Here is a 27,536-nt window from a genome sequence, read left to right on the forward strand (position 1 = left end):
AAGAAGAATTTGCCGAAAGACTTTGTCTGATTGAGGGTTCAATTCCTTCTATCTTTGGAGACGACGAACAGAGCACTTCGGTAAGCTGTAAATAACGCTAAAAATGTGATAAGATGTCCCTATCATTGTTTTGTTAGCATTAGCAGTTGCACCGTCTTCATATGTTAGCGCTGTGTGCTCGTTTTAGATCCTTGATGATATGGCCTACGTGATTTAATTTAAGTCTAAAGTTTTCATTAGTCATTTCATTTTGCCGTTTTTGTCTCCGAAAAGACTGTATTAAAATGCATTTCGTGACATTAGCTGGCGCTAGCGTTAGCTCGGCGCTTGTGTTAGCTCACTTGTTAACATCCATATGAAGACGTTCGGCAGGTTCATCTTCATTTTCATCTCGCTCCGCCGGGTCCGACTCTGGCTCGAACATGTAAGGCTGGATGGACAAGTCTTCTGTTGTTGACATTTTGTAAATAACGTGTGAATAAAAAGTTTCTGCGCCGCTACATAATCGTATCTCTTCTATCGAACTACAAAAATGACCGAACAGGGTGGAGTTGAACCGAGTGTCACCTCTGCAACCTGGAGAGGGGGCGGGGTATGAAGTGTCTCATTTGCATTTAAAGAGACAGCACCAAAACGAGTTGCTCTCAGAAGCACATCAGAAAAGGGGTAGAAAAGGGGCCTGTGGAGCAATAATAATGAGGAATTCAGACCCAAGCATTGCAGTTCCGCTTTATATAGACCACAACTGTATGATTTATATGTAAAAAGGAAGGATTTAAAAACATGATATGTCTCCTTTAATATAACTATGTTATTAGTGTGTTTTGGATTGGGTTTTTTTTTTCCATCAAGCAAAAACTCAGACCAGGTTTCTGTTATTCCAATGAACATCAATGTTTAGAAAAAGGCTTTATTTAAAATAAGAATACTTGTAAGAAAGTGAAAAAAGAAACGAAATTAAGGCCCTGTTGTTTCCCTTCTAATTCCCTGCACTAAGTCACTCTAGAAAAAGAGATGAGACACAAAATAAATCAAATACATGCTCGTGCTGAATTGCTTTCGGGGAGGGGGGGGCTTGGAATCTAATTTAAATGGGTTTTTGGTTACATCTTCACCCTTCGCCTATCTCCACCCTGCAGTCTGAGGCCTGAACAGATTCAGCAGATGAGTCAAAACCCAATTTGAGTTCAAATAAATAAAGCAAGCAGGACCAACAAGATAGAAAAGGAGAGACAAGTCCAGTAATTGCAGAAAAGATGAACATAAAGTGGCTCTTGTTGGCCTAGAGAGGACTAGAGTGCCACCCTGTGGACGATAAAGAAACAGCAACTCATATGAATGCATCACTTAGTTCATTTTGGATGAGTAATGAGTATGAAAACAAGTTGGAGTCATTTTACAAAAGAAGCCAAGGTGGTGAGGAATTCACTTATCCTTGGGTGATATTAACTGCAACTACTAAAGTTCACATGAATTATCTTTGATGTAGGACCGTGAAAGGCTGTATCACAACAAGACTAAACACCCTTCATACAGTGAACGCAAAAAAGGCCCATCTTGGAGCTCTCCTAATATCTTTCATGGCAAGTATTCTTTGAATACCAAATTTATGAACCTGATGTGCCTACTCACATGCAAATAAGGGCTGACTTGGTGTTTTCCATCAGCTATTGGGATTTACATCTTTTAGGCACATCACAATTCATTGATAGAGAAGGTAAAGGCAGGTTAAAGAGGAAAAGAACTGTTTATTATCTTACATGTATAGCCTATTGACAACCAACAAAGCCTGAGATTATACGTTATATATAGCTCATAATTCTACGACTCATGTTGCTCATCATCAGTCAAAGCTTTCACTGGAGACCAAAAAAATCCCATCAGCAGATGACGTAGAGGATCTGCTCACACAGACTGAGCAGGTGTTTTGCATTGTGGGAGGAAGACAGAGTTACCACAAGCTGCACATGAAAACTTCTCATTGGTCCAATAGAAGACCAACAATGCTGATTGATATGGACTGCCTTGAGATGTTCATAAAAGAAAATTTACCACAAGCACTAAGGATGGAATTACCAAAAGTTGTCGATAAGCTAATCTCAAAATGTTTAGTATTTAAAGCTCCAGTATCTACGTTTTTATTTGTGGTTGTGTTTTTGGCTTCATTTGGTCAAAAATCCATAATTACCTTTAAGTGTGTTGTAATCCAAAGTGTTCTGGAAGAACAGTGCACTTTTGCACCTTCTCTTGGCTCTGTATATGAACTTTAGAAATCCAGGAGCATGACGCCAATCAGAGATCTTTTTACAAACAGAGCACTCCCTGAGCTGTTTTGGGGTGTTACTATTGGCTGCCCGACTGAAGTCGATCCGTTCACGTCCTCTGTAGTAACTACAGATTGATACGCGTTGTGCTTTCATGTCAGAGTCTCTAAAACATTCGAAAACTCTCCAATAACACAAGATAAAGTCCCAAAATTTGTCACTAGTCTCTATTGAGAAAGTTGCTAAGCGCTCCACAGTTGTACGCTGTCATAATGATACCAGTAAGGGACGATCGGTTTTGAAAAAGGGAGAAGAGGGTGAGCCTTGTTGTTTCTATACAAGTCTCATGGTTCTACCAACCTAGTCTCACTCCCAACTTGTCACATATTGACTGTTGATTCTACATACTGCAGCTTTAAACAGATTCAGTCAGGATGACTATTAAATATATGCACCTTTTACTGTGATATATAATTTTTTGCTATTTGTTAATTATAAAGGAAAAAAGAACAGTGTTTTATCACTCCTTTTGTTGCTAATAATGACACATTTGTACAGAGGAATGAGCCACAGCTATCACAGGGTGAATGCAGGAAAGAAAACATGGCACACATGGACAGAGGGACAAATATCTCATCTTCCAGCGATCCAGAGGCACTGCTCACCTACAGACATAACACATGTTTTAGAATGTGGGAGGAAGACAAGTTACCACTAAGTGTACATGCAAACTTCACACCCATGGCCTATGGTTTCAAACCAGTAATTCTAACCAATAGCATAATACTTAAACTGTTCAAATGAGGGAGGAAAAAAATCATATATTCTCATATTCTTGAATACTTTGTTGGATGTACTACAACCAACTCAGGGCAAAATCTGGGATTGTCACTGACACACAGAGATACACAATATTTACCATTTCCCAAATGCAGGACCTAGGACTCTTAGGAGAGTGTCCTCTTATCGGACTATATGTCATAGTTAATTCAAGTCTAATGCCAATACCAATGCCCAGTTGCACAGTATTGGCTTATACTGATATGTGCCGATACTGCGGTGTTTACAAAATTATATGACCTGTTTGTGTCCAAAAATCAGGTTGTCAAAATCGCCGACATTTTCTCGTGTGTATAGGAATGTTTGTTTTTTGGCAACATAAAAACACAGCCCAGCTAATGGTTCAGAGTGGCAGCTCCAGGCCAATAGCAAAAGCTTGTCTCATCATGCAATGATCAGGAGTCAAGGCAGCAGTGAGAATCAGGAGAGAGAAAAACATAAGGCGCTGAATTTGAAGAAGAGTTTGATGCTGTTAAAGCAGAACTAAGTAACTTGTGCTTAGCGCTCCCCCTAAAGGTCCCTTTTGGTTATGTCACTGTCGTAAAAACGCCGCACAGCTACATGTTGTGGTTTCAACTCTCCCGACTGTAGCAACTGATCACTGAAAAATCCTAATACAACAGTGACACTAAGGTTGCTTTCACACATATAGTCCCATGTGACCATGTGAACAGTATGAGGAAGAGAGACAAGTAAAATAACTTAATGATGTGGGAGTAATATGGAAGGAAGTGTGGAAATGTGTGTGATGTGTTTGTGTGCTGACAAAGCGGCTCTGAAAATGGATAGATGGATGGATATTTGTGTGTGTGCTGCCTGATGGAGCGCTGGGTTGCGAGTGTGTGTGGATGTGTGCAATCACAGGCCAGACACAGCAGGGGAGGATGGAAGACCCCCCAATTACCCCATAAACACGTGTATTATCGTCACATGAACTATGAGAAGGATTTATTAAGGTGAAAAAGTTACTTAGTTCTGCTTTAAAGGCACTGGCATGTTAATAGTTAGTGCTTGCTGATATCGATGCCAGCCTTTTAGTGCCATATCGGGGCTCCTCCCTATACTAGTATCAGTAGTTGGTTTCTTTCATCAAATTCAGGTTTTGTTTGAGAAGAGCAAAATCTAAAACTTGCAGGATTGTGGCTCTCTAGAATCCAGTTTGGTTGCTCGATAAGTAAGCACACTGTAAAGTGGAAATGGTAAATTGTTCCCAAATTGATAAGATTATTTCACTAGTTGCCAAGACTTTTTGAAAAAGAAACTGTATGCATTCACTGAACAATTAGTCTGTGTCACGCCCTCTAAAAAGGAGATTTCACAATTCTCAAAAGTTCTAAACTACATACAGGTACTCCAAACACAAGACAGAATATAGAGAAGCCCACTGAAACCCATTAAAAAACTATAATGATCAGACAAACAAAAAGGCCAAGACAGGGTCAAGTTTCACTGCCTTAAAGTGCAGTAATTAACCACTGACTAGATTAATAAACGGGAAATCTGCTAACATGAGAATGAGAAGATTATAGATAAAGATGGCACCCAAAAATGGACTTGGACTGGTAAATGGACTTGATTTTATATAGCGCTTTATCACCACACTGAAGCAGTCTCAAAGCGCTTTACATATCAGCTCATTCACCCATTCACTCTCACATTCACACATCAGTGGGACAGGACTGCCATGCAAGGCACTAGTCGACCACTGGGAGCAACTTAGGGTTCAGTGTCTTGCCCAAGGACACTTCGACACATAGTCAGGTACTGGGATCGAACCCCCAACCTCTCGATCAGAAGACGACCCACTACCACCTGAGCCACGGTCGCCCAAAAGAATGGGTTGATAATCCAGGCATGATCTTGTTTGATGTTTTGTCTCGTGGTAGGGCTTTTTCCTATTAGGAAATTTGTTTATGGGTATTTGCCTGTGGTTGGAATCTTTTCCCAGGACTTCCTGGCCATCGTCCATTATTTCAAACAAGCTCATTTTCTAACTATGGCAAGTTGTTGTATATCAGTTAAACACTTTTGGCAAGAGTCCTAAAAAATGGCCAACCATGCATTTATAGTATCTGACTGTTACAACGTTGGTGAAATAGTTTTAATTTGACATCCTCCTGTCTGATAAACAAGCCACGTTGCACATCACATGCACATTAATGATCAGTGTTTTGGTCAGTAGATGAGGTCAGCGTCAATCACAGCCAGACTCGGTTTTCCTCAAGGTGTCACCAACATGGAACGAGCGCCTGGTCTCTCCCAGTAAAAATACTTTGCATACAGATTTCCATATATTCCACTCGTGCTAGGTGGGGGTCATTTTGTTCACTCACTTGATTCCTTCATTTCCAAACAATCACAACTGCATCTTCAGTCTGGCAGGAACTTATCTCCGTCTCCCTTTGTAGAGGACGAGGAGATGGCGATAAAGTGAGTTACTGCATCATTGATTATTGGGCCTTTATCATTTTCAGCAGACAACAAATTACAGCAGCCATGTGGAAATTATCAAGGACGGGTTTCCTTACTGTAAGTCTCACTTTTGTGTTCTGTCTGTTTCTGAAAGCGACTTGTGTTGATGGGATACTCTTCTCAGGTGCTTTGTGCGATAAATAGGATGTTTTGTTGATTATTTCAAACACTTGTGAGCGTTAAGTTATAGTCTTGACATGACAAGTGATGGGACTACTGTATTGGCCAGTCGACTAGTGATAGATCTCAATGCTCTTTTCAAGGGTAGATTGTGTTGCTTTCCCAAGGACCCTCTGGAGGATGTTGAGAATTGGAGCGAATCTGTGGACAAAGTCCTCAGTTGTAAAGGTGAGACTTTCTTTGGATTGTGTTTAAGATTTCAAATGTAATCATCTTCAATTCATGCTTCGTCTGGGATTTCCAGCTGGACAGATAGCATTCCGGGAGTTCCTAAAGACTGAGTATAGTGAGGAGAACATATTGTTTTGGCTTGCCTGTGAGGAGTATAAAAAGATTAAGACCATCCCGGAAATGATCTCCGCTGCCAACAGGATCTACTCAGAGTTTGTGCAAACTGAAGCTCCAAAACAGGTAAAAATACTAACGAAGCTATTTTTTGTAATCTACAAAGTGTACATAAATAAATGTCAAAAGCTGTGAGGTAAAGCAGAAACAAAGTGATGCTTTTTGGTTCCAGATCAACATAGACTGCACGACCAGAGAAAACATTACAAAGAATATCTCCCAGCCGACCCTGACTTCGTTTGATACGGCACAGAAGCTTGTCTACAGTTTGATGGCCAGGGATTGCTTTCCACGGTTCCTAAAATCTGACATCTATCAGGGACTCCTGAGGAGAAACGATTCAAGGTGACTGTGATAAACCTGAAAGCCCGGCAGACAAAGGCTCATAAAATCTTCCCTCTATCCCTGATCTCCTGTAGCACTCTTCTGTTTTCAGTGTGAATAACAGGTTGAAAAAACCTGTGGAGTAGATAACGTTTTTTTTTTTTTCTAAATCAGTGTGATCGAGTAGACATGTACAGCTCATTATATTTTTCAGCTTGTAATATACTTTGCATTATCAACCACTGTACTTTAAGTAAGATCTGAGATAACTCTACACTTAGGGGTGAAGGTAATCATAAACGTAAATATGCTGTTGTAAAGTATTATTATCCCTTTATCTATTTGACAATGGAAGTGGAAATGCATAATATTCACCGAGCTTTAATATCTATATGCAAATAAATACAAGCTTTCTGTCGTTGTCTTTGAAAATAATTTTCTTTTCTGTTTAGATTGTGATTTAAAAAGCAAAGTTAGTAGTTTTATTTATCATAGTTGAGGCACATTTGGGTGCGGCCCTTTAGAATCTAATGCAAATCAGTGCTTTGCTTTGGTAGAGGCCTTTATTTATTTATTTATTTACTCTAAAAGGGTCACTGACCTCAGAAACAGCAAATGGCCACAGAGACATTTTGGCCATAGTTATTACTCCACAGACAGGCCCTACTGTGATAAAAACACACTTTTCACTTTCGAGTTTTCTTTGGATTTCTGTCACCTTGAAGCCAAGGGGCTGCAGTGAAATCAAGTTTGGCTCAAATAAAATGTGTTGTTTTGGCAGCTGTGCACAATTTTTTGGAGCTTGTTTGATGGTATTGGATAATTTACCACAAAAAATTATAAAATGTTTTTTTAACACAATTATTTATTTATTTTTTAACACTTGAGATTTTTAAATATTTTTTAAAACTGAAGATAATTCAATATTTTTCACACTAAAGAATATTAAATATTTTTTAACACTGGAGATTATTAAATATTTGTTAACACTGAATATTATAAAATATTTTTTAACATTAAAGATAATTAAATATTTAAACAGAGTGAAGTCACTGCTGTCCATTGCTCTTTACAGATGATGATCTAATGTTAAACTAAATGTAAGTCTTCCTTCAATAATGAGAAAATATGTTGATTTGTGAGTGTGGTGTTTTTTATTTCTATTATTCTAGCTGAAGCATATCAGTGAAAGAATTCATGCAAAGCATATGCAAACACATGTAGAAAAACAGGCTTTAAGTGTGCGATTTTTGTTTGCTACAATCTTAATAGAATTGACTCTGATGACCCTTAAACCGTCGTATGATGTGTGCTGTATTTTATACTGTGCTGCTGATGGAAGGTTAAGTTTTATAGGGAAAACTGTGACTCACTCACACATGCCTGCATCATTTTCATCATCAAATCAACTATATCGATAATCAAAACAAACTTTGTTCCAGACACAATTGGAAAAAATGCTAACAAAAGGTCTTTCTTTGCTTTGTTGATGTTGTTGAGTTTCAGCAATTTAGGGATAAATTCCCAGACAAAAAGAAAAAATACCTTGGACACGGAACTGAGATCGGTTTTGATGAGTGGCTTTGTTGCGTTTGTAAAGTGAAGCTGGTCTAATTGCTGTTCTTTGTTACGACTTATTGTTAGGAGAACACAATATGGTCATTCAGGAGAATGATTGTACAAGTGTATAGAGAGAACTATATCAAGAAAAGGTTTATCTTTAATGTAGACGCTGCACAGCACAACCTCTTTTATTTAGTCAAACAATGGTTTAACACACTTTTTGGAGCATCAGATTTGGTGGTTACTGTCATAGAGCCACACTATAGTATGTGGTGTTAGAATGTAAATGTTTCTCTACAACAACACAGTCCAGCTACCTCTGCTACGCAATGCAGGAAGAAAACCAGGTAAATATGAAGAAAAATGAACAGCCATAAATCATAGTGTCAACTGTAGTGGCTGGAAATTTGAAGAGGGGATTTGCAAATGACGAAGACGAAAATATAATGGCCGGTGTAATACGGGGAGACAGAACCATATGCACTCTAACACAAACCACTCACTGTCAGGCATGCTGTCACGACCATTCACTGCGGGACAAATCTACGCCCACCTCAAGAACCACTCAGCCCACATACACTTGTGTTTGAGCTGTCATTCGTTTCAGAGAAAGAAATTGAGTTACGCATGATGCACTTATCTTTTATTGCCTCCCTGAACAGTAGATTTATGTCTTTTGAAAGGCTATTGGTTTTACTTTGTCAAGTGCTGATTACTTTAAAATAATAAAAAAAAAATTAAAAAATAACATTTAAAATACAACATCTTGGTTTCATAATTTAGTCATTTTAGGATAAAACAGTTCATATTTGTTATATTCAAGGATTCTTTTTTTTTTTTTTTAAGAAACAGCTTTAAGAAACATACATTTCTATAGTGTGTCGTAACTTATACTTTCACATTTATGGGAACCTCTTGTGGTCACAATCATTATGACACAAGCAATGGAGAAAATTCAAACTTTTTATTTTGGATAATAAATAATCATATTTCAGTCCAACGAGGATATAACACTGAATAAAACTGCCTTAATAGAAGTCACACCATGGGAAAAAAAGATGTTCCTAAACTACACAGGTTGATAAATGTAGAATTCTATCAACCTGCCTTTATTTTTTCCTATTTTTTCATGGCATGCGACAAACACAAGTGTCAGTTCTCCTGAAAATAGGAAATATTTCTAAAAAACTAAAAAAAAACACCCATACCCTTTAATTTTATCATCTTAAAGAGTGGCAAATATTCCCTTGTTTTAGATCAAAATCAAAGCTTTCCTAATATTAGCCAACATTGTACAATTCCAATGTGTAATCTGTTAACAGGGAACAGCCTATCCGCCGTCACATATCACGATTAATTACGGTAGTGTGTAATTAATCATATTTGGACAATTTTATTGAACACTTTAATTCACACCAGATTATCTGTCACTCTACTTGTGCCCTAATAACTAAAAATAACATGCATGTAATATTAGTAGTACCACATGCACATTTTTTATTATTATCCATGCAAACATGTTTTCTTATTAGCAAAGCAAGAGTGGATCAAATTAGCTGCTTGTGACTGGAAATCCCAAGACAAACCCAAGCACAAACAGGGAGAACATGTAACCTCTACTGACCTTGATTGGTATAGTTTGAATCCAACCACAGTGTTGGAGCTCAGAGGAAGCATTGCTTCCCTTGATACCAACCCTTCATAAAAAGATTTTCCAAAGCAGAAGTTGGAATTACAAAGAGAAACATTAAAACAAAATCTAACATTTATACAATGGTCATAAAACAGAACTGGAAATAGAGAAACTTTTGGAAAGTTTTTGTCTGTGTCCCTTTGCTATGAGCAGTATCGGTGGAGAGAAAGAAAAAAAGAAGAACTAAATCATGTGATTAAGTTCATGTTCAGTTCAGGGGAGGCATTTACATAATGTTTATGAAAATACAGCCTTTTTTAATAGTTGTCCATGATAGAAAAGGCTTTGAACACTGATTTATTTGGTGTCTAAAACACAAATACAGTGAAACAATAGAAGAGTAGGCCAAAGCCTAAGAAAGAGATCAACACTTGTAAAAACAGCATGTTGTTTAGTCTTCAAGAGTTATCATACTTATCTACTTAGCACAGCGTTTCCCAACCAGGGGTACGCGTACCCCTAGGGGTACGTGAGCACATTGCAGGGGGTACGTGGAACACTTAAGAATTTATTTCCAAGATAATAAAAAATGTTCACAGTCATGAGTCCGTCCATAAAATGATACGTGTGCCCTATGACTTGTTTTTAAAGTTTAAATGCCTGTTTAAAAGTTATATATAAGACAGGCAGGTTAATTATTTGTTTCGTATTTATTTATATTACTTATTTTGATTTATTCTTATTTTTTTCTTATTTCAACCTTTTTATTCTTCTTTATTAACAATGTAATCATAATATAATAGTATTAATAATACGATATTAATAATACAAATGTTTACAACAATATTATTTCTTATATTTATCATTTTTATTGCCTTGAAGGCAACATAATTCAATGTTTAATTTGAGTTAAATAAGAAGATAATGCCTGAATATAAATTGTTCAATTTAAGAAGATGAAATAAAATGACTTGCGTTGCATATTCAGTTGTGTTATGTTCTACTTTTGGAGAATCATGAACATGTATGAGTGAGGGGGTACTCATGGTATGATAAAAAAAGGCTCAAGGGGTACACAAGACAAGAAAGGTTGGGAACCACGGACTTAGCACGTATATATTAGCACCGGGTTAATACAAAAATGTTCCATTTAAAATCTATCTAAAAGGGCTTTACATGTTTCAGTATCATGGTCCATTGGCCATGAAATGTTTTCAATATGAAACAATGGTTTTGGTTCTCAGTAAAGCGTGGAACACATTTGCTTATGTGCCACAGTGTTTTCCATGGCACCCATTTGCATCCCTGGACTTGAAACTAAACAAAAAGGGATGCTGGTTAGAATATAAGAGCAAACAAACCGATTTAGCTGTCTGCAACGTGTTTGTCTGAACATCTGCGTCATCTCCAACTTCCTCTTTGCTTGTGGTTAGCTCAGTGTGATGCACTGATGCTACTCAACATCCTCATTTCAGACTTCCGCTGCACACACATATATATAGGGTGAGGCTGAACAAACTGAATAAACAGACATGATTCTGTGAAAGCCTTGGTAACAAAAAACATAGAGCAACACAGTTGTGTCAATTTTTTTCCCAACAAGACTGTAACATGAACCCTGGTGAGAAGAAGATGGGAAAACACAGGTAAATGCTTCATTCTCTTTTAAGCATACAAGGCTTGCTTTTACATCAAATGAGAAATGACAACATTGAATTAGGACTCATTCATATATTTGACTAAACAGAGGCAACCCACGGTTTCGGCTTCAGTGCAGATCTCAGACAACAAGTAGTAAAAGGTGAGTAACAAAAACACACAACATGAAGAAATATAGTTGTTTACACCAAAATCAGCTGTGTGTTGTGCATGCTTTTATTTTGAAGGCATTGTTTTGAGGAAATATCAATATGGTCACATTCCCTGGAGACACTTTTATCATCTAAATGTAAGTTGATCCCGTTATGTTTAAAAGCCATTTCTCTTCCTGAAACAACTTTCTCATGGATTGTATAATGTCTGCTCAGATGGCATGAAGGTATTTCAAGCTTTCCTGAGGTCGGAGTTCAGTGATGAAAACCTTGAGTTCTGGTTGGTCTGTGAGGACTTTAAGACGAACAGGTCTTCCTTCAGGATGTCCAACAGGGCCCGAAAGATCTTCAAGTGCTATATTCAAGCTGAGTCTCCCAGAGAGGTATGCACTTAGCTTTGATTTCCTATGTGGGTAGACCATGAGCACCAAGCGTGGGAGGGACATTGATCAAGGTTGACCAATTATACCTTTGGCCTAATATGGAATGGATTTCTGTTGACTCTCCAAACACATTTCTTTCACTCGCTCCATATCAAATAAGATTATTAACACGGGGTAAAGAGAAAAGGACTGGATTTAGGCAAACATTGGCTCAGTTTGAAATGGCATACGTACGTCATACTATGCACTACAAACTCAGTGAGTAGAAAAACTGTCAACTATATACAATACTATAAGTATGGTTAGGAGGATTAGGATGATGACCGTTCCCACTGAAGTATACTTCCCAAGATGCATTTTGAACCTACAACAACAAAAACCCGAAGCACACTAGAGGCTAAATATCTCCGTTAATTCTTCACCTTTGAAAGTTCTGAAAACATTAGAAGTGAGAAAGTGACAAGTGAAACATATCTCATGCCGATATTTCCAAGATTTTCGGAGACCCTCCATTGTGCTACTGACTTTACTTTCAGTGAACTTCAAAACAAGAGCTCTATTTACAAAAGCGTTAAAAACAAATGGAAGACAAGAAGAGATGCTTTTGTTTTGAAAAGGAGAATGTTTTATTTTTAGTTCCAGGACAATTTTACGTTCCGCTCGCAATGCATCATGGGATAGTTGAGTATGAGTAGTGTGCCTACCGTGCATACTTAGGAAATGTCCCGATATAGTATACATCCGGATATTTCTCACATACTCAATCTTTGCATACTATCTAATGTGAATGCACTACATACTCAATTTGACATCAGACTTTGAACTCAGCCTTTGACAATGAATTTTTTTAAAAAGTCTGCATTTTCCACTCCTTTGCAGACAAAATAAAAGCCATAAGTAACTTTTTTCTCTTGTTTCATGTTTATTTGCATTGTTTTTCATGATGTTTTTCTTTTTCGATCTACTTCCAGATCAACATTGATCAAAAAACCAGGGAGATTATTAGGCGAAACATCCAGGCACCGTCGCCTGCGTGTTTCGATAATGCTCAAAAGATTGTTTACAGCCTGATGGAGAGGGACTCCTACCCCAGATTCCTCAAGTCAGATTTTTACAAAGCTTTCCTGGACTCAGCATCAGAAACAACACAGATGTAAAGGGAGTGGAGATCCTGCACTGGCAGAGAAAGGCTGAACCACGTGTGAAGCATGAGCTGAAATAACAGAAAGAGGTTGTGTGTTCAAAGAAATGATGTGTTCAAGTTCAACTTGCTAGAAGCTGTCAAGATCCAAACATCCTGATTGCAACTTTTTACATACTGACGTTAACATTGACTCATTGAAAGCCATTGCTGATTTGTTTTAAGCTATTTGTATAAAGCAATTTGCAAACTGTAAAAACATAGTGAATGTAAATCTGTGGACTGCGTTGACTTGCATCTGAGCTCAGATCTGTATCTGAAAAGGTTTTTTATCATATTCCAATAAATGGAGCTTAGTAATACTGGTGTTTAATTAAAAAGTGTTCCTTCTTTTTCTCTGTGGGATTTCGGTTTGTTTGCATGTTTCTTCTTTCAGTTCAAAGGCATATTATATATATTTGGTAAATCAGAAGCCCTTCTGGGTTCAACATTGTTTTTTTACTTCATGATTTTCAATTCTGTTTAGGTCCTGGGGCAAAAAAAAAAAAACATTCCAGCTTATTATGGCGAGAAAGTAGGGTACATAAGTAATATTTAGTCACAGGAATTAACACAATAACACTTGATGCTATTATAGCACCTATAGCTTATACAGTATCACACATAGTAAAATCCCTCATGAATTATAAATGAAGATATTTTGTATTACTCTTATATCTGTCTGTTTGTGCAGATACAAAGGCACAAATTGTTTTGTATTGTAGACCGTGGTTAGCTTAGTTCAACAGAAACTACAAACATTGGAAAAAGGTTAAACAGAATAAATGTGAAAACAAAACATGTATTTTAAGCAGATTGCTGTTATGAAATAATGCAGGTTACAGTATGTGGTATCACTGGAAGGGCTGAAGTCACCATTGGAATATGAAAATGAGATTTCGTACACATCAGCAAGGTTCTTCACACATAGGTGTTAAATGATAAAGGTTCTTGGTTAATTTTTGTACTGTAATAAAACACTTCAGCACTCACATCTTGAATAAGACATCCACGTATTGGTTCCACCTACGCAGCATCTGTCAGCCAATTCTCCATGTGGTTGGCCTTTTATGACTTTGCCGCCTACTGCGCAACAATGCACTCATCTCAAACCGTCAAATGGAACCATCATTCATCTCAAACACATCACATCACAGAGTTCCCTTATTACAGCAGAAGGTTTAAAAGATAAATGTGCATTTGAATTAGTTGAAGGAGTTCTTTGTTGTTATTAAACGAACATTTAGGAAAAAAAATCACGTCTGTTTTTTTTTGGTTTTTTTGACTTGAATACTATAATTTCCTTGTTTGCATTGCATTGTTGTGACTTGTGATAGATTAGTCATATGAGCGTGATCTGTTGGAAAAAATGACACCGCAGAGGTTTTAGTTATCAGAATGCATGACACATCTATAAAAAGTGTCATTCCTTTTGTTCACAGACCCTCCCCAACTGCTGGATCTAATTTCAGCTTTAAAAGCCACAGACTTAGTTCCATTGTGAATCATTACAGAGAAGTAAATATTTTAAAGCCACGGAATGTGTGTGAATGAAGTCAAAGAGTGATGGCAATCCTCTAAATTAGCAAAATATACTATTTTGATATGTGTTCTGAGGTAAAGATAAGATTCTTATTCCAGCCTATTCGGGACGTGACACGTGTTGGTGTTTTTGGACTGTGGGAGGACACCAGAGTACAACCAATTGTTCCTACCAAATGTTCCAATAGTGACACGTTGAACCCTTTTTTAACCACTTTTTCTGTCTGTTTCTGTTTCTGTCTGTTTTTTGGCGACTCTAATGTGATTTTTTAAATCCCATTTCACCACCTTTTCCACCATTTTTGGTCACTTTTAACTCATTTTATTTCTGAATAAAACAATGATTTACATCTTTAAGATGACTATATACAGTAGTATGGCACAAATTATAATAAACTTCCTGTATAACAGTGGATATTATTCAGATAAATAAATAAATGTGGTTATCACAGATTCATAGAACAATGGACCATCATTTTACTGACTGGATGGGCCACAAAAAGCTCTCTCCTTTATTCCCCCTTATAGATGGACCTGTCTCCACATGACTGTTCTTCAATGTTTAGGTCTGTGTTCAACCAGCTTCAGGTACAGTGGGGGTCCCCGGTCTCTCACATCTATATTTTGGGGGTCGCGGACTAAAAACTTTTTTTTGTCAAATGTGACTTGTGGTGGAAACGAACTAAAATGCTCAAACCATATAAACCCCAACCTACCTACTTTATACTGGTGATGCTAAAGACACTGAAAACGTACAGAAGTGTAGAGCTACCACCGGAAGACAATATGTTTTGGATCAATACACTGTACAAACAATATAATGATATATTGTACAAATATTATAAATATATTGTTAATACAATATACTGTAATTGTATTATTGTACAATATAACTATATTGTTTCTACAATATAAAATCATGTTGTACAACAAAAGTATATTGTTCAAATAATGTGATTATATTGTTCATATAATGTAATCACATTTCTACAATAAAATTATATTGTTCGTACTATATAATGATATAGTTTGTACAATATAATATTACATTTGTACAATTTAAATATACTGTTTGTACAATATAGTGATCCAAAAATATAGTTTTACCCTGTGGCAGCTCCATGCCTCCTCATTCCAAAACATGTTATTAAAACAAAGAAAAAAACCGACACACATCAATGCAATATTTTTTAACTAGTAACTGTAAACCTGATAAATAGAGATGGGTGATAATATTAGCCCACCAGTATTATTGGCTGACATTTGCTATATAATGGAATATCGGTCGAAATGGGTATTTGTTTTTCCATATTGTTATTTCCCTGGAGTTACTGTATATACTGTATAATGTGACATAAAATTAGGTTGGGGTGAATGGTTTATGTGTATGTCGATATCAGTTAATATTGTAAATCAGATATAAAGTGCTGGACAGTATCGGCGTATTGGATATCTGCAAAAGGCTCATATCAAACATCTCTACTGATAACTGCTTTAGTTCAAGAGATTAAGTTTTCCCTTGTCCTTTATTAGTCTCCTTTAAAATAATGTAAACCATATATTGTCCACCAATCAGCCATAGAATGACTAACGCCATTTAACGTATCACTAATTTTCCAACTATTACTTTACTTGTTTGGAATGGGATTAACTGCCTAATAGTTAAAAAAAAAAATTGTCTCCAAATTTTTAAATATTATCCACACACCTCCATTCCCTAATTTTGTTTTGTTTTCCTCTCCGAGAGTTAATCACAAAGCTTTTGTTTGTGTCATTTTTCACACTTAGAATGAACAGCCAGAACAAAATGACAAGTGAGTTACGTAATCATGGGGGGGGGGGAACGCCACAAATAAGTAATTAGGTGTCAAATTTAGTTCACACAGACGATTGGACGATAATGATTTAGCTTTTTGAAATTCTAAGGAAGAGTCCAGACAACTGTGTACACCTAGACCACACATAGAGGCTTTATTCTAAGATTATTCAGTAATGAAGAAAACTATTTTGTTGTGGTTTATTATTATTATTTCTGACTGACCCTTCGTATTCTGTAGTGGCGGTGACTGTAAAAATGGCCATTTTGCATCTAAAAATAACATCTAAAGCAGGTGTGTCAAACTCTTTTTAGTTCAGGGGCCAAATATGAACCAGTTTGAGTTCAAGCGGGCCACAGATTTTAGGTGGGAAAAAGTGCAAATTCAATAATAATGTGCCATGGTTTGCCCTTCTACGTATAAATGATATATATAAAATAATAAAGTATGCGAGTATATCAGTCCCTGCAGGGTCTTCACTTCAATTTTGGAAAAATTGGCAAAATATACGCCGTCATGTGACATAAGAACTGGAAAACTGAGTTATCAGAATATTTATTGTGGATTGTAATATTTTTTCCAGTTGGATGGGCTGAGATTCCTACAACTGAATTAGTTATTAGTAATTCACAAAAGGTTACATGTTTTTTTTCTATGACTTTTTTCTACATGTACTTTCTTGAAGTGGCTGAATTTGATGTTCTAAAGGGCCAGATTTGACCCCGTACCTTGAGTTTGACACATGTGATCTAAATAATATTCAACAATAACCTCTCAATGGCCTGTGTACGTGTTATCACTGTTACATTTGATATATTTCACTGCAGAAATAAAGCATAAAAAATCCAAGATCCATACCTGAATATGAGGAGGTTTAATAATGGATGAAAACATATTTATTTATTTGTATTTGTTGGATTTTTTCCATTAAAATCCAATGTTTTCCTTCAAATGTGAACAAATGACCTAATCTGAGTTTTGTCCTCTGCGATGAGAAACAAATAAAGTAAAGCCTTTGAGAGAATCTCTGGGGACTCTACTTTTCATGAAAAGTAATTTCCATTTCCATCTGCTCTCAAGCAGCACAATACTAATATCATGGTTGGGCACAGTTTTCATTTTAATGTGGACTCCCGTGTGTAAAAAACAGAAGACAAGTTTCCAAAGTTATTGTTCTATTAAGCCTTGTTCGTTTGTAAACTTTTATGGCTGTAACAAAAAGCCATTTGTGAAGAAATGTGATACTTGTCATGGTCTAGTGTTAACTCTATTTTTAATTTGAGGAATGACATCATGCATGAAGCTGAAAATGCTGGACAGACAGTTTAAGGTCAGTGTGAAATTTTAGGTATTTAGATTTCTTTTTCAAACAACCTCATATCTGTCATGATGACTAGCAATAGAGTTAAAAGGCCGCTTGTAGCGCCATCTGGTGTCCAATGAATACACATCAGCTTAGATATTAAAGAGATCATCCTAAAACAGTACTTTCTGTTAACGTTTTATGTAATCTTTGCAGGAATTGAAAACAATTTGACTTTTCTGGAGGTTTGAATCTGTGAACGTGCACATATAAATGATATGTACCGTATCAACCAATACAAATCCATTTGAATTTCCATGATTTTGTGACCAACTTGTCTTTAACTTCGGGAAGTTTTGTGGAATATTATGAGGAAAATTGTTCTTTAACAATTTGAGATTAAAAATGACTTCAGTCGTGTCATAGAAAGCTAACACAAGATTAATTTTAACTTTAATTAGGTTATTATTTCAGGCTCAGTAATTGTGATTCATTTTAATTGAACTTTAATTGTAATTTACTTTCTGGGGATAAAAAATAATAATAATTCAATTATAATTGGGAAAAATGCTAGTAACTGTACTCGTAATTAAATTGCAATTGAACATGGGTAATTGAAAACGTAATTGTAACTGGAAATGTAATTTACTTCAACCCCGGTTGGTGTGTGTGTGTGTGTGTGTGTGTGTGTGTGTGTGTGTGTGTGTGTGTGTGTGTGTGTGTGTGTGTGTGTGTGTGTGTGTGTGTGTGCGTGCGTGCGTGCGTGCGTGCGTGTGTGTGTCACGTACTGAGATTGCGTCGTAGTGAGATTGGAATTGTTTTATTTTTTGCTACTTCCGCTGCGCTTGTTGCTACTTCCGCTGTGCTGAGATCGTTCCTTCAATTTCAAAATAAATGTTCAAAGTTAACTTTTGGCATAAATTGCACTTCACTGACAAATAACTTGCTGAAATATTTAAAATACATCATTACACGTCTTAATACACTATTAATGTGAATTACAACTAAGATATCATTGTAATCTCAGTATGACAATTTGCGCATGCACGGGTACAATCCCAGTGCTAGTGACGAGCTCAGTGCTCTTTCAGAAGGGGAGGCCTGCCCTGCGTGTGTTTAGCTTACAGCTATATCAAACATTAGCTGAGCGTCAGCATTCGAGGTAAGCATTGGTTATGTTTCGTGTGACACTGATTTGTTAAACTTCCTATAATGGTGGCATGACCGCTACTATTTAGCCTAAACCTGTGTCTGTTTAGTGACTTTCCGCCCCACCGCGTGAAATCAACTTGCCCGGTTGTTCCGTATCCGGTGGTATGGATCAGACGGTTTCTGTGTTAACTGAAGATAATTGATCGAAAGAAGATAACCGTGAATGAGAAGGAGCACTTTGAATAATGGAAGTAGATTATCAAAAATAAACAGAAAGGGTGAAAATCTTAGTTGTAGTGATAATAATAATAATACCTCTTCTTCTACTACTACTACTAATAATAATAATTTTTTAAAAAAATCGAGATGTGACGTCACCGGCTGTTACGATGACCAGTAGACTTGATACACAACTGGAGCACTGATCCCAACTAAGTATCCAGGGATAACATTTTTATTATCAAACAACATTGCTTTTTTTGTTGCTCAGTGGAGACACTTACTTAACATACGGTGGGTGTAAATTATCTCTATTATTAATAGCGACGTATTTAACACATGCACAGCTATCAGTGACTCCGTAACTTATGTTTCAGAATGTCCTGAGTTAGCTTACCTAGCACTGAGAAGCTAATAAACAGTGAGATGCTTTGGTGGTGCTGCTGCTGCTAACTGTAACAAATAGTGGACATTGCTGTTCGACTTTAACCTATTTAGGCAAGTATTTATGTCAACACAGGTTGCACAGAAACCCTAGTGCTTTCGACTATGTATCTAAAGATATATAATTATTCATATCGTCTGTGACTGGATTCTTTTCAATCACTATAAATGTCCTTAATCGTGTTATTTTTACTGAAATCCATCGTGTTTTTCTATTGATTTTATGCTTTTCCATTTAGTGACAACTTAAAAACTGTAAAAAAAAAAAAAAAATAAAAAAAAACTGGTCCCACGCCAGGTCGGTGATGACCAGAAATGATTAAAACTATAGAAATAAATCTAATTAGGATGCACTAAATTTCACTTATTTACATAATGAGATTCTTTAAAATGTGCATTATCACTCAATCATTCCATCATTATGATCTATAGTTGTTTTTAAATAGTATTAAGAGCAAAATGTTGTTGTCCGACAAAGGGGGTACTTGGATTCAGGAATAAGGAAAAGGGGGTACTTGAGCCAAAAAAAAAGTTTGAGAACCACTGCAATAGACAATTTCTCAATTTTCCTCTCTCTCTCTCTCTCTCTCTCAAAAGTACCCCCTGTAGTGCCATTGCCTACCCCCATTTGAGAAACACTGAAGTAGACGGTGCGGCTGATGTATGTGTTTCTCGGTTATGCAAATAAAAAAGAGTTTAAACAACACGGGCACACCTGGAAGTCCAAGTGTGCAACAATTATTACGACGGTACTGATTAAAAAATGAAAAAACAACAGAAAAGCCCCTACGCTGGTTGAAACACACCGTAGAGGGCCCTATGCTCAGCAGTGCTGACGAGAACCCTGAGTTATTGAAGCCTAATTAAACTTTAAATAAAGAAGCTAAATTGCTAGATTCTGTGTCTTTCAGGCTTTCTCAGGTGTTAAAATGGAGACATCGGGAAGCGCAACCAGCAACCACACCCTGACCTCAACAGGTGGTAGTTGTCTATGGGACGTCAGCAACAAGGTCAAATTTTGTCGTTTCCTCTGCTACGGCTCAGAGGGTGATATTTACACCGCCCGTGAGGAGGGCTGTTTCAGCTTGGAGAATTCCGGAGCGCTGGTTTCCATGCTTGAGGATGGCCGAGGCGTTGAGGTGGTAGAGGAAATAAAAAAGTTCTCCCGGGACGGCCAGGCTGCCAGACTGGCGCCGTCGATCTTTGCGTTGGCTTTGTGTTCGCAGCACGAGGAGCTGAACACCAGGCAAGCAGCGTTCAAAGCACTGAGGGAAGTGTGTCGAGACCCAGCCCATCTCTTCTGTTTCATCCAGTACAAGAAGGAGCTGAAGCGAGGTATGAAGTGTGGAATGTGGGGACGTGCGTTGAGGAATGCGTTGTCTCACTGGTACAACGAGCAGGACGCCCTGTGTCTCGCTGCAGCCGTTACCAAATGTAAACAGAGAGAAGGATGGTCACACCTGGATCTGCTCAGACTCTCACATATCAAACCCTCCAAAGATGGTGAGTTCATTCTAACCAAAGTGGTTTTAATTGTAAGTCATCAGTAGGCCTGGGCAATATATCGAGATTCAATATATATCGAATATTTTATTTTGGCAATATAAAAGATCACAATATCTCCTATGACGATGTATTTTTTATTGTATAGCTTATTTTTAGGGCTGTCAGTCGATTAAAGGTTATTTTGGCTTCAACTTATGGGTGGATCATCAAGACTATTACTCTTCCTATTTGTCAATAATTCTGATGATATGTTTGCTTGTGCCCCCCGGGTCCTTTGAAAATGGATTCTAAACTTTGGGAAAATCATCCCCTTTACCTTTAAAAAAAGTATCTCATTTTTTATTGTATTTTTTTCTTTGTCCTTTGGTTTTCTTGTCTTTCTCTTCATTCAGTCTTTTTTCCCCCTTTTTTCCTCTTTCCTTCTTTCTTTTATTATTATTTTTTTCTTTCTTATCTTTCCTTTTTTTCTTTCCTTCTTTTTCTCTTTGGTTACACTTAATTGAGTTAAAAATATCCAGTTTTATATTGTCTATCGCCTTTTTGAGAAAAAGTATCGACATATGAATTTTGGCATATATCGCCCATCCCTAGTGTCCTCTACCTGACAACCTCATATCTATACAATACAAACACCTTTTGCTAATGAACAACTTCTTTTATTTTTGGGGAGATCAATTACCACTATCAATAAATGTAAACTAAAGGTCATTTCTTGGTCATTATTACCTTGCATTATCATTATCTAAACATGAAATACATCAATGTATTTGCTCGGGAAAAATGAATGGCTTAAAATCTTTAATCGCAAAACAGCAAGACGAAAGATATAATTAATCCACACTGAGTGAACAAAGCACTTGAGCCTATTCCAGTTTACACAGGGTAAAACCTATTGTGCACTCTCTGTGTATTTGCCTTCTGATGAACAGCCTTTGTGTCACAAAGCAAATACACAGAGACAGACATTTTCACACTAAAAATACAATTTTAGAACTCCCCAACCTACGTGTCTTTAAATTCCAGGAGACTGTCATGTGATTGTTTCAAATATAACTATTTTTTTAATCGAACATTCAAATTTCTTTTTTCTTTTGTTTTTGTTTTTTTTCCGCAGCAATTGCTTTGATCAGCAAATATGTAACAAAGGGGTGGAAGGAGGTCCAGCTCGCTTACGCAGACAAAGAGAACTCAGAGGAAGTTGTCAGAGTGCTTTCGTATCTTGAAGTGGCCGAGAAGGTCAGACACAGCTGTGATGAAACGGAGGTCATCAATTTAATAGAGGAACACGGACTGGAGAGAGACCAGCTGCTTACCAACCATCTGAAGTCCAAGGAGGTGAGGCTTTCTTTAATGAGGTCATTCAGGACCAGAGCAGAATTGAAGTTAGAGTTATGATGTGGATTTATCTTCAATAAAGTACTTTTAGAATAAAAGGAAATCAAATATCGGTTTGAGTGTTAAAGCCAGGCAAAACAAGTTTTTAGATTTTTGAAGAAAAAGCGTTTTTAGATTTTTGAAGAAAAAGTGTTTTTTTTTTTTGAAATTCTGAATATAAAGACAGTAACTCTATCATGAGTGCTCATTGCATTATCTGTAAATGGTTCTGTGTGGATGAATCTGAACTTTATGATCTTTAGGATGCTCACTGCTTTTTTTAACTATTCTTTTGAAATTTGTAATTACTTTCTGATATTTTTTTACCTGGAAATTAAAGGGATCCTCCATTGTTTTTGACAAATGGGGCCTAAAATATTTAAAATGTCCTTATTACGAGATCTATGCCTGACAAAATGCATTATTTTGCCCCATATTCCTTCTACTATCCCTTATAAAAATGGGACTACTTTATCGTTTTAAAATCTGTGTTCCACCATTTTAAAATCACGTGATTGATGACGTCACACACCCCCATTTGCTTGTAAACATCCCATTGTTTTGAAGCATTCAGCCTGCTTTTTATTTAGCAGCTTTTTCGGTTAAAAAGACATAGGGGTGTGTATTGCCTGGATTCGTATCCCGATACATACATCACGATACGATATATCCCGATATTAAAGTATAAAGCTATTATTGCGATTTTTTTTTTATTAATATATGACTTGAAAAACTACTAATCTGTAAATGTGTACACCTTGATAAGAATATTATGTATGAAGTATATTTTATTGGCATATTTTACACTCAAAACATTGGCTTTAACATGCCGTGTGCCAACAACTTAAAATAAATAAATAACATACAATCTGCCTGTGGCTTTTAAACCAACTTTGTTTTTAGTGCAACATGACTTCAGTGCAACTTAACTGAGGTTTATGCCTAGAACAACAAATAAATGCAGAAAGTTAGTACTTTCTTTTTAGATTTTACTGAAAAAACACAATCTAGTCAACATGCCCAGGTTTCAGCGCACTTCTTTGTGCAGTTACAATGTCTCCTGCAGTGGAAAAAACTTTTCTGGTCAAATAAAGGTAATATAACCCTCTTTGCTTTACCAAAAGAGAATAAAAACAGTCCAACTCTGCGGTTCAGTAGTAGACAATGAAGCAGAGATTAAGAGCTCAGTGTGTGATTGGAGTCCTTCAACAGTCCGTGATTTACTTTAAAGCTGATGTTTTTTCTTAGAAATATTTTTTTTAATGAAAATGTAATTTCAGTTTTTTATTTGCCATGTTTGGGTGTGGCTTTTTCTGAACACAAAGATGTTTTACTGAGGCTGAAAGAGGAAAGAGACTCGTCGTTATCTTGGCAAACCCAGAAATCCCACTTAAGAAAAAGCAATGTTTAAAGCACCATTTGCAGCTTTTTTCTTCTACAACTGAGGTTATGCATTTATGGTTTCCTTAAGGTGTGGAGAGCATTATTGAAGGAAATGCCTCTGCATTCATTGCTGAACTCTTTGGGGAAAATGACGTCCAACAAAGTCCTTGCACCAGGAAGCTCAGCAACATTAACAGTGTGTGAGAGAATCCAATGTGACACAGTGCTTAAGAAGGTGAGATCATTCACATTTCTCTGATTGAATTATAGTTTTACCAATTAAAAATGTTTGTTTTTATGTTTTTTTCATACTCTGTGACATCACCAGGCAAAGATCCACCCATTCAGCATCCTCTTGACTTTAGAGAATTATAAAAGAGGCCATGGATACCGAGGCAAAACCAAATGGGAGCCAGACATTAGTGTCCTCAAAGCCATGGACTCGGCCTTTTATAAAAGTTTTTTGGTCTGTAGATTTTCTTTGTGTTTCGAGCGAAGCATGAGAGTGAGAGGCAATCAGCAACAGCTGTTAAACGCTCTTCCTTCTGTCCTCAGAACGTGGAGCCTACAGGTAAACGCTTTGTGGTTGCCGTGGATGTGAGCACGTCGCTGAGCAGTTTGGTTCCTGGGACGTCCATCAGTACTGCTGTGGCTGCCGCTGCTATCACTATGGTAAGAGTGCACTGAAACTGGACAACTCCACTGCACAAGGCTTAGGCAGCTTCATTAGGAAGCCTGGATGAAGAATCTGGTCTGTTGACACATACCTATAATTCCTGAGTCATCATTTATTTATAAAGATTTGCAAAACATGAGAACACACTGTATATCAGGGTTTTTCAACCTTGGGGTTGTGACCCCATGTGGGGTCGCCTGAAATGTCGAGTAATTGATTTTTTTTTTTTTTAAATTGCTGATTACAAAAAAATAGATTTGTTAAAATCAAAACACAATCTTCATTGTATTCTATACTTTCACTTTCTCAAATATAAATATATTTCAAATAAAATGGACTATAAAAATATCTGAGCCAGCACAACTTGTCACTAATCCTAGCTGATCTGTATTGGTAACTCAGTAAAACAAACATTATCCAAAACTAATTCTCATTCTGTGTAACAGGATGTTAATGAGTTGCACCAACCAACTTGGAACACGCTGCAATTTCTTTGCATATCTAAATTTACATATTATTTCTTTGTATTTCCATTGGTTTTATTTTATCTTTGTTTACCTGTTTGTCTGATATAATTTTGTTGTTTTGCTGTTATTATAATAAATATTATTGTGTACTTATTGTATTTTTATGTGTAGAGTTTAATTTCCTTTAGTGTGAGTGTGCATGCGTGTGTGTGCTTTGGAGGGGTATATATAGTGTATGATGTTTTTGTGCTTGAAAAATAACAAATGGGTTTTTTTACCTTGACAAGAATATATGTGAAACCCAATAAAAAACTAATTCTAGATGAAAATAGTGTCTATGGGGTCACCAGAAATGTTTGCTTTCAGAATAGAGTCATGATCCAAAAAAGGTTTGGAAACCACTGCTGTGCATGAAAGAGAGACTAATTTGGCAACTGTAGCTAAAAGCTTTTATTCTCTCTGATTTTGTCTCAGATATTTGCACGGACTGAAGTACACACGCAGGTGCTGGCCTACTCTGAAGGAGCCGTCTTTCCATGTTCTATTTCTGCAGACATGACGCTCGCTGAGACAACGGTGGAACTTGTTAAAGTGAGACATGATACTGTGTTGATCAGTAAATCCTGTTATAATGGCCAGTAATTAGCAACTTAAAGAGTAACTAAATCCAGAAGCTGGAATATAAAAAAATGGCTTGATTATGGGCGGGGCTCCTGGAGAGTCTATACTATAAAACCTCCAAAGATCAATCTATGCTATGCTAACTGCCTACTCAATACTCTCTATACCGCTGTATTCACAATTTCTCAATCCAACCCATCACAGATTGCAGAGTCGACTGGTGCTGGTTTTTATAGAAGGGGCGGAGCCAACAGTGCTGGTTCGTGAAGTAAAAAGCCACCAAAACATCAGAAACCACCATTCCCAGCCAACAGCAAGAGAGTGTAATAGTTAGATTTCAACCCATATTGAGCAGTCACTTTTACATTTTTAGAACAAAATTTGCCAAATTGAAATACTTTGACTGAAATGTCAAGAGTTGGACAATAATCAATGAACAATACTGCTTCATACTCAAACACGTTGTGTTTCAGCAGAAATAAAAGGGGTTTTGTGGTTTAGTTACTCTCTAATTTTTTTGTTTTTCATTCTGCAGTGATGTCTACATCAGCATGATGATCGTTTCATTTCAGATTCCAAGTGGGAGCACAGACTGCACCCTTCCCATCACGTGGGCAATGGAGGAGGACAAATCTGTTGACATGTTCATCATTCTTACCAATAACCCACTTTGGGGGTTTGCTGCCAGCCCAGTGGAGACATTGAAAAAGCACAGACAGGTATGTATTTACATATTATCATTTAAGATAACTATCAGCTCCTAATCAGCTTTCACAATATAAATCTTAAACACTATGTAAATCGTAAATTATTCCTAAACTGATGAGTTTGCAAATTAGTAAGTGAATAGTTCAAAGTTGTTTTTCTTTTTAAACCTCCCTCAAGAGCGTTTTTCTTTGTTTGTTTGTTAGCTGGATTACATCAAAAGTACGGTACAGATAGACCTTGGGCTTTACTGTGTATTTATTCACAACAGACAACCGGTGCTAATTCCAAGCTGGTGATGTGTGGGCTGACATCAATCGGACACGCCATCACAGACACACCAGACAGAGGTGTGCTGAACATCTGCGGCTTCGACCTCGGAGCCTTGAACGTCATTTGTAACTTTGCCCGAGATCTGATCTAAGGAGGTCCACAGAGCGCCTGCATTCTGTCCTGAGAACATGAACAAAAAAGGTGTGGGTCCAGGTGGTTCATTCAGCATGTTGAACAGTTTTTATTTGTACAAATTCCAAAAGATGCTCTTTGCAATTCCAATACAAATCCATTTTGTATTATGTTGCTCACAAGTCCAGAACAAGTGTCCAGCGGGCTGGACAGCAGAATGAAAATTTTGTGTACGGTGCACATATTTTTTGTGACATTCGAGAAGCCAGTGCAGAGGAATATTTTGTAAACCTTTTAAAGTTAATTTATGATGACGGTTCAATAATGTGTTACAGTCATGTCAAAAGGATAATGGCAGATGCTATAACTCTAGGATTATCAAAGTAGAGGCTTAGAATTTGAGCTGTCATTTTTGGACATTTTAATTCACATTTGTTTTTCAACACTGCAATGATGTTGCATTGTGAGGCCACCCAACCCTTTACCCTGTTTTCCTCCTGTGTATACTGTCTTTTTATTTTATTTAAATTAATTACATTTGGATTACATTTTGGTAAGCTATAGCAGCTGTAGTGCAGTCCTTAATGCAGCAGCTCACATTTATAAAAAAAAAAAAAACCTTTCCTCTTACTCATTATGATGTTTATTGTATTTGAATGTTGCAGTATGACAAATTACAGCAACACTGCTAATCTAGCTACAATTAGGTTTTTGCATCTTTAATGTGTGAGTGTTGATTGTGCAAACGACTAACAGATCACTACTTACATGCAGGAATATGATAAAGTGATTTAAATCTCTGTGATTTATATTTTTACAAACTTCCTGTCGCTTTATGGGATGTTGATTAACCATACAAAATGAGGCTTGTTTTAGTCGGGTGTAGCAGTTTCAGGTGATCAGCTTTTATCCTATTGTGTTACAGTA

At 36.9% G+C, this 27,536-nt stretch overlaps 3 protein-coding genes and 1 pseudogene across 7 annotated transcripts; 3 read left to right on the plus strand and 1 right to left on the minus strand.

The window, feature by feature from the left end:
• The window catches only part of LOC114479618 (uncharacterized), a 71,075-nt pseudogene that overhangs the window by 16,007 nt on the left and 27,532 nt on the right, over window positions 1–27,536 (minus strand).
• rgs1 (regulator of G protein signaling 1) lies at window positions 5,424–6,936 on the plus strand. 3 transcript variants are annotated; one of them, XM_028473726.1, is made up of 4 exons: window positions 5,424–5,534; window positions 5,845–5,924; window positions 6,001–6,167; window positions 6,274–6,936. In XM_028473726.1, the coding sequence occupies exons 1-4, from the start codon at window positions 5,524–5,526 to the stop codon at window positions 6,448–6,450; spliced, it is 435 nt and encodes a 144-aa protein (XP_028329527.1). In that variant the 5' UTR covers window positions 5,424–5,523; the 3' UTR covers window positions 6,451–6,936. The 3 variants fall into 3 exon arrangements, with proteins under 3 accessions (XP_028329527.1, XP_028329525.1, XP_028329526.1); XM_028473724.1 differs by having other exon boundaries at window positions 5,447–5,633; window positions 5,840–5,924; XM_028473725.1 differs by having other exon boundaries at window positions 5,447–5,633; window positions 5,864–5,924.
• LOC114479827 (regulator of G-protein signaling 21-like) lies at window positions 11,115–13,318 on the plus strand. Its single transcript, XM_028473723.1, has 5 exons — window positions 11,115–11,267; window positions 11,369–11,422; window positions 11,508–11,569; window positions 11,649–11,815; window positions 12,787–13,318. The coding sequence occupies exons 1-5, from the start codon at window positions 11,233–11,235 to the stop codon at window positions 12,970–12,972; spliced, it is 504 nt and encodes a 167-aa protein (XP_028329524.1). The 5' UTR covers window positions 11,115–11,232; the 3' UTR covers window positions 12,973–13,318.
• On the plus strand, window positions 18,705–27,289 carry ro60 (Ro60, Y RNA binding protein). 3 transcript variants are annotated; one of them, XR_003676024.1, is made up of 10 exons: window positions 19,049–19,322; window positions 20,384–20,975; window positions 22,093–22,313; window positions 23,824–23,970; window positions 24,064–24,201; window positions 24,291–24,407; window positions 25,353–25,469; window positions 25,704–25,758; window positions 26,072–26,218; window positions 26,476–26,610. XR_003676024.1 is itself a non-coding variant. In XM_028473718.1 (9 exons), exons 2-9 carry the CDS (start codon window positions 20,402–20,404, stop codon window positions 26,626–26,628), a joined length of 1,614 nt encoding a protein of 537 aa, XP_028329519.1. In that variant the 5' UTR covers window positions 18,705–18,819; window positions 20,384–20,401; the 3' UTR covers window positions 26,629–27,289. The 3 variants fall into 3 exon arrangements, 2 of the variants coding, with proteins under 2 accessions (XP_028329519.1, XP_028329518.1); XM_028473718.1 differs by lacking the exons at window positions 19,049–19,322; window positions 25,704–25,758 and adding an exon at window positions 18,705–18,819 and having other exon boundaries at window positions 26,476–27,289; XM_028473717.1 differs by lacking the exon at window positions 25,704–25,758 and having other exon boundaries at window positions 19,051–19,322; window positions 26,476–27,289.

Source organism: Gouania willdenowi, chromosome 17, assembly GCF_900634775.1.
Source record: "Gouania willdenowi chromosome 17, fGouWil2.1, whole genome shotgun sequence".
Taxonomy (NCBI): domain Eukaryota; kingdom Metazoa; phylum Chordata; class Actinopteri; order Blenniiformes; family Gobiesocidae; genus Gouania; species Gouania willdenowi.

Coding starts and splice junctions, on each gene's coding strand:
- LOC114479827 (XM_028473723.1), top strand. CDS start 11,233: ATGAACCCTGGTGAGAAGAAGATGGGAAAACACAG. Junction 11,423..11,507: donor CAGACAACAAGTAGTAAAAG/GTGAGTAACAAA, acceptor TTTATTTTGAAG/GCATTGTTTTGAGGAAATAT. Junction 11,816..12,786: donor AAGCTGAGTCTCCCAGAGAG/GTATGCACTTAG, acceptor ATCTACTTCCAG/ATCAACATTGATCAAAAAAC.
- ro60 (XM_028473718.1), top strand. CDS start 20,402: ATGGAGACATCGGGAAGCGCAACCAGCAACCACACCCTGACCTCAACA. Junction 20,976..22,092: donor TATCAAACCCTCCAAAGATG/GTGAGTTCATTC, acceptor TTTTTTCCGCAG/CAATTGCTTTGATCAGCAAA. Junction 23,971..24,063: donor GTGACACAGTGCTTAAGAAG/GTGAGATCATTC, acceptor TGACATCACCAG/GCAAAGATCCACCCATTCAG.
- rgs1 (XM_028473724.1), top strand. CDS start 5,601: ATGTGGAAATTATCAAGGACGGGTTTCCTTACT. Junction 5,634..5,839: donor CAAGGACGGGTTTCCTTACT/GTAAGTCTCACT, acceptor GCTCTTTTCAAG/GGTAGATTGTGTTGCTTTCC. Junction 6,168..6,273: donor AAACTGAAGCTCCAAAACAG/GTAAAAATACTA, acceptor TTTTGGTTCCAG/ATCAACATAGACTGCACGAC.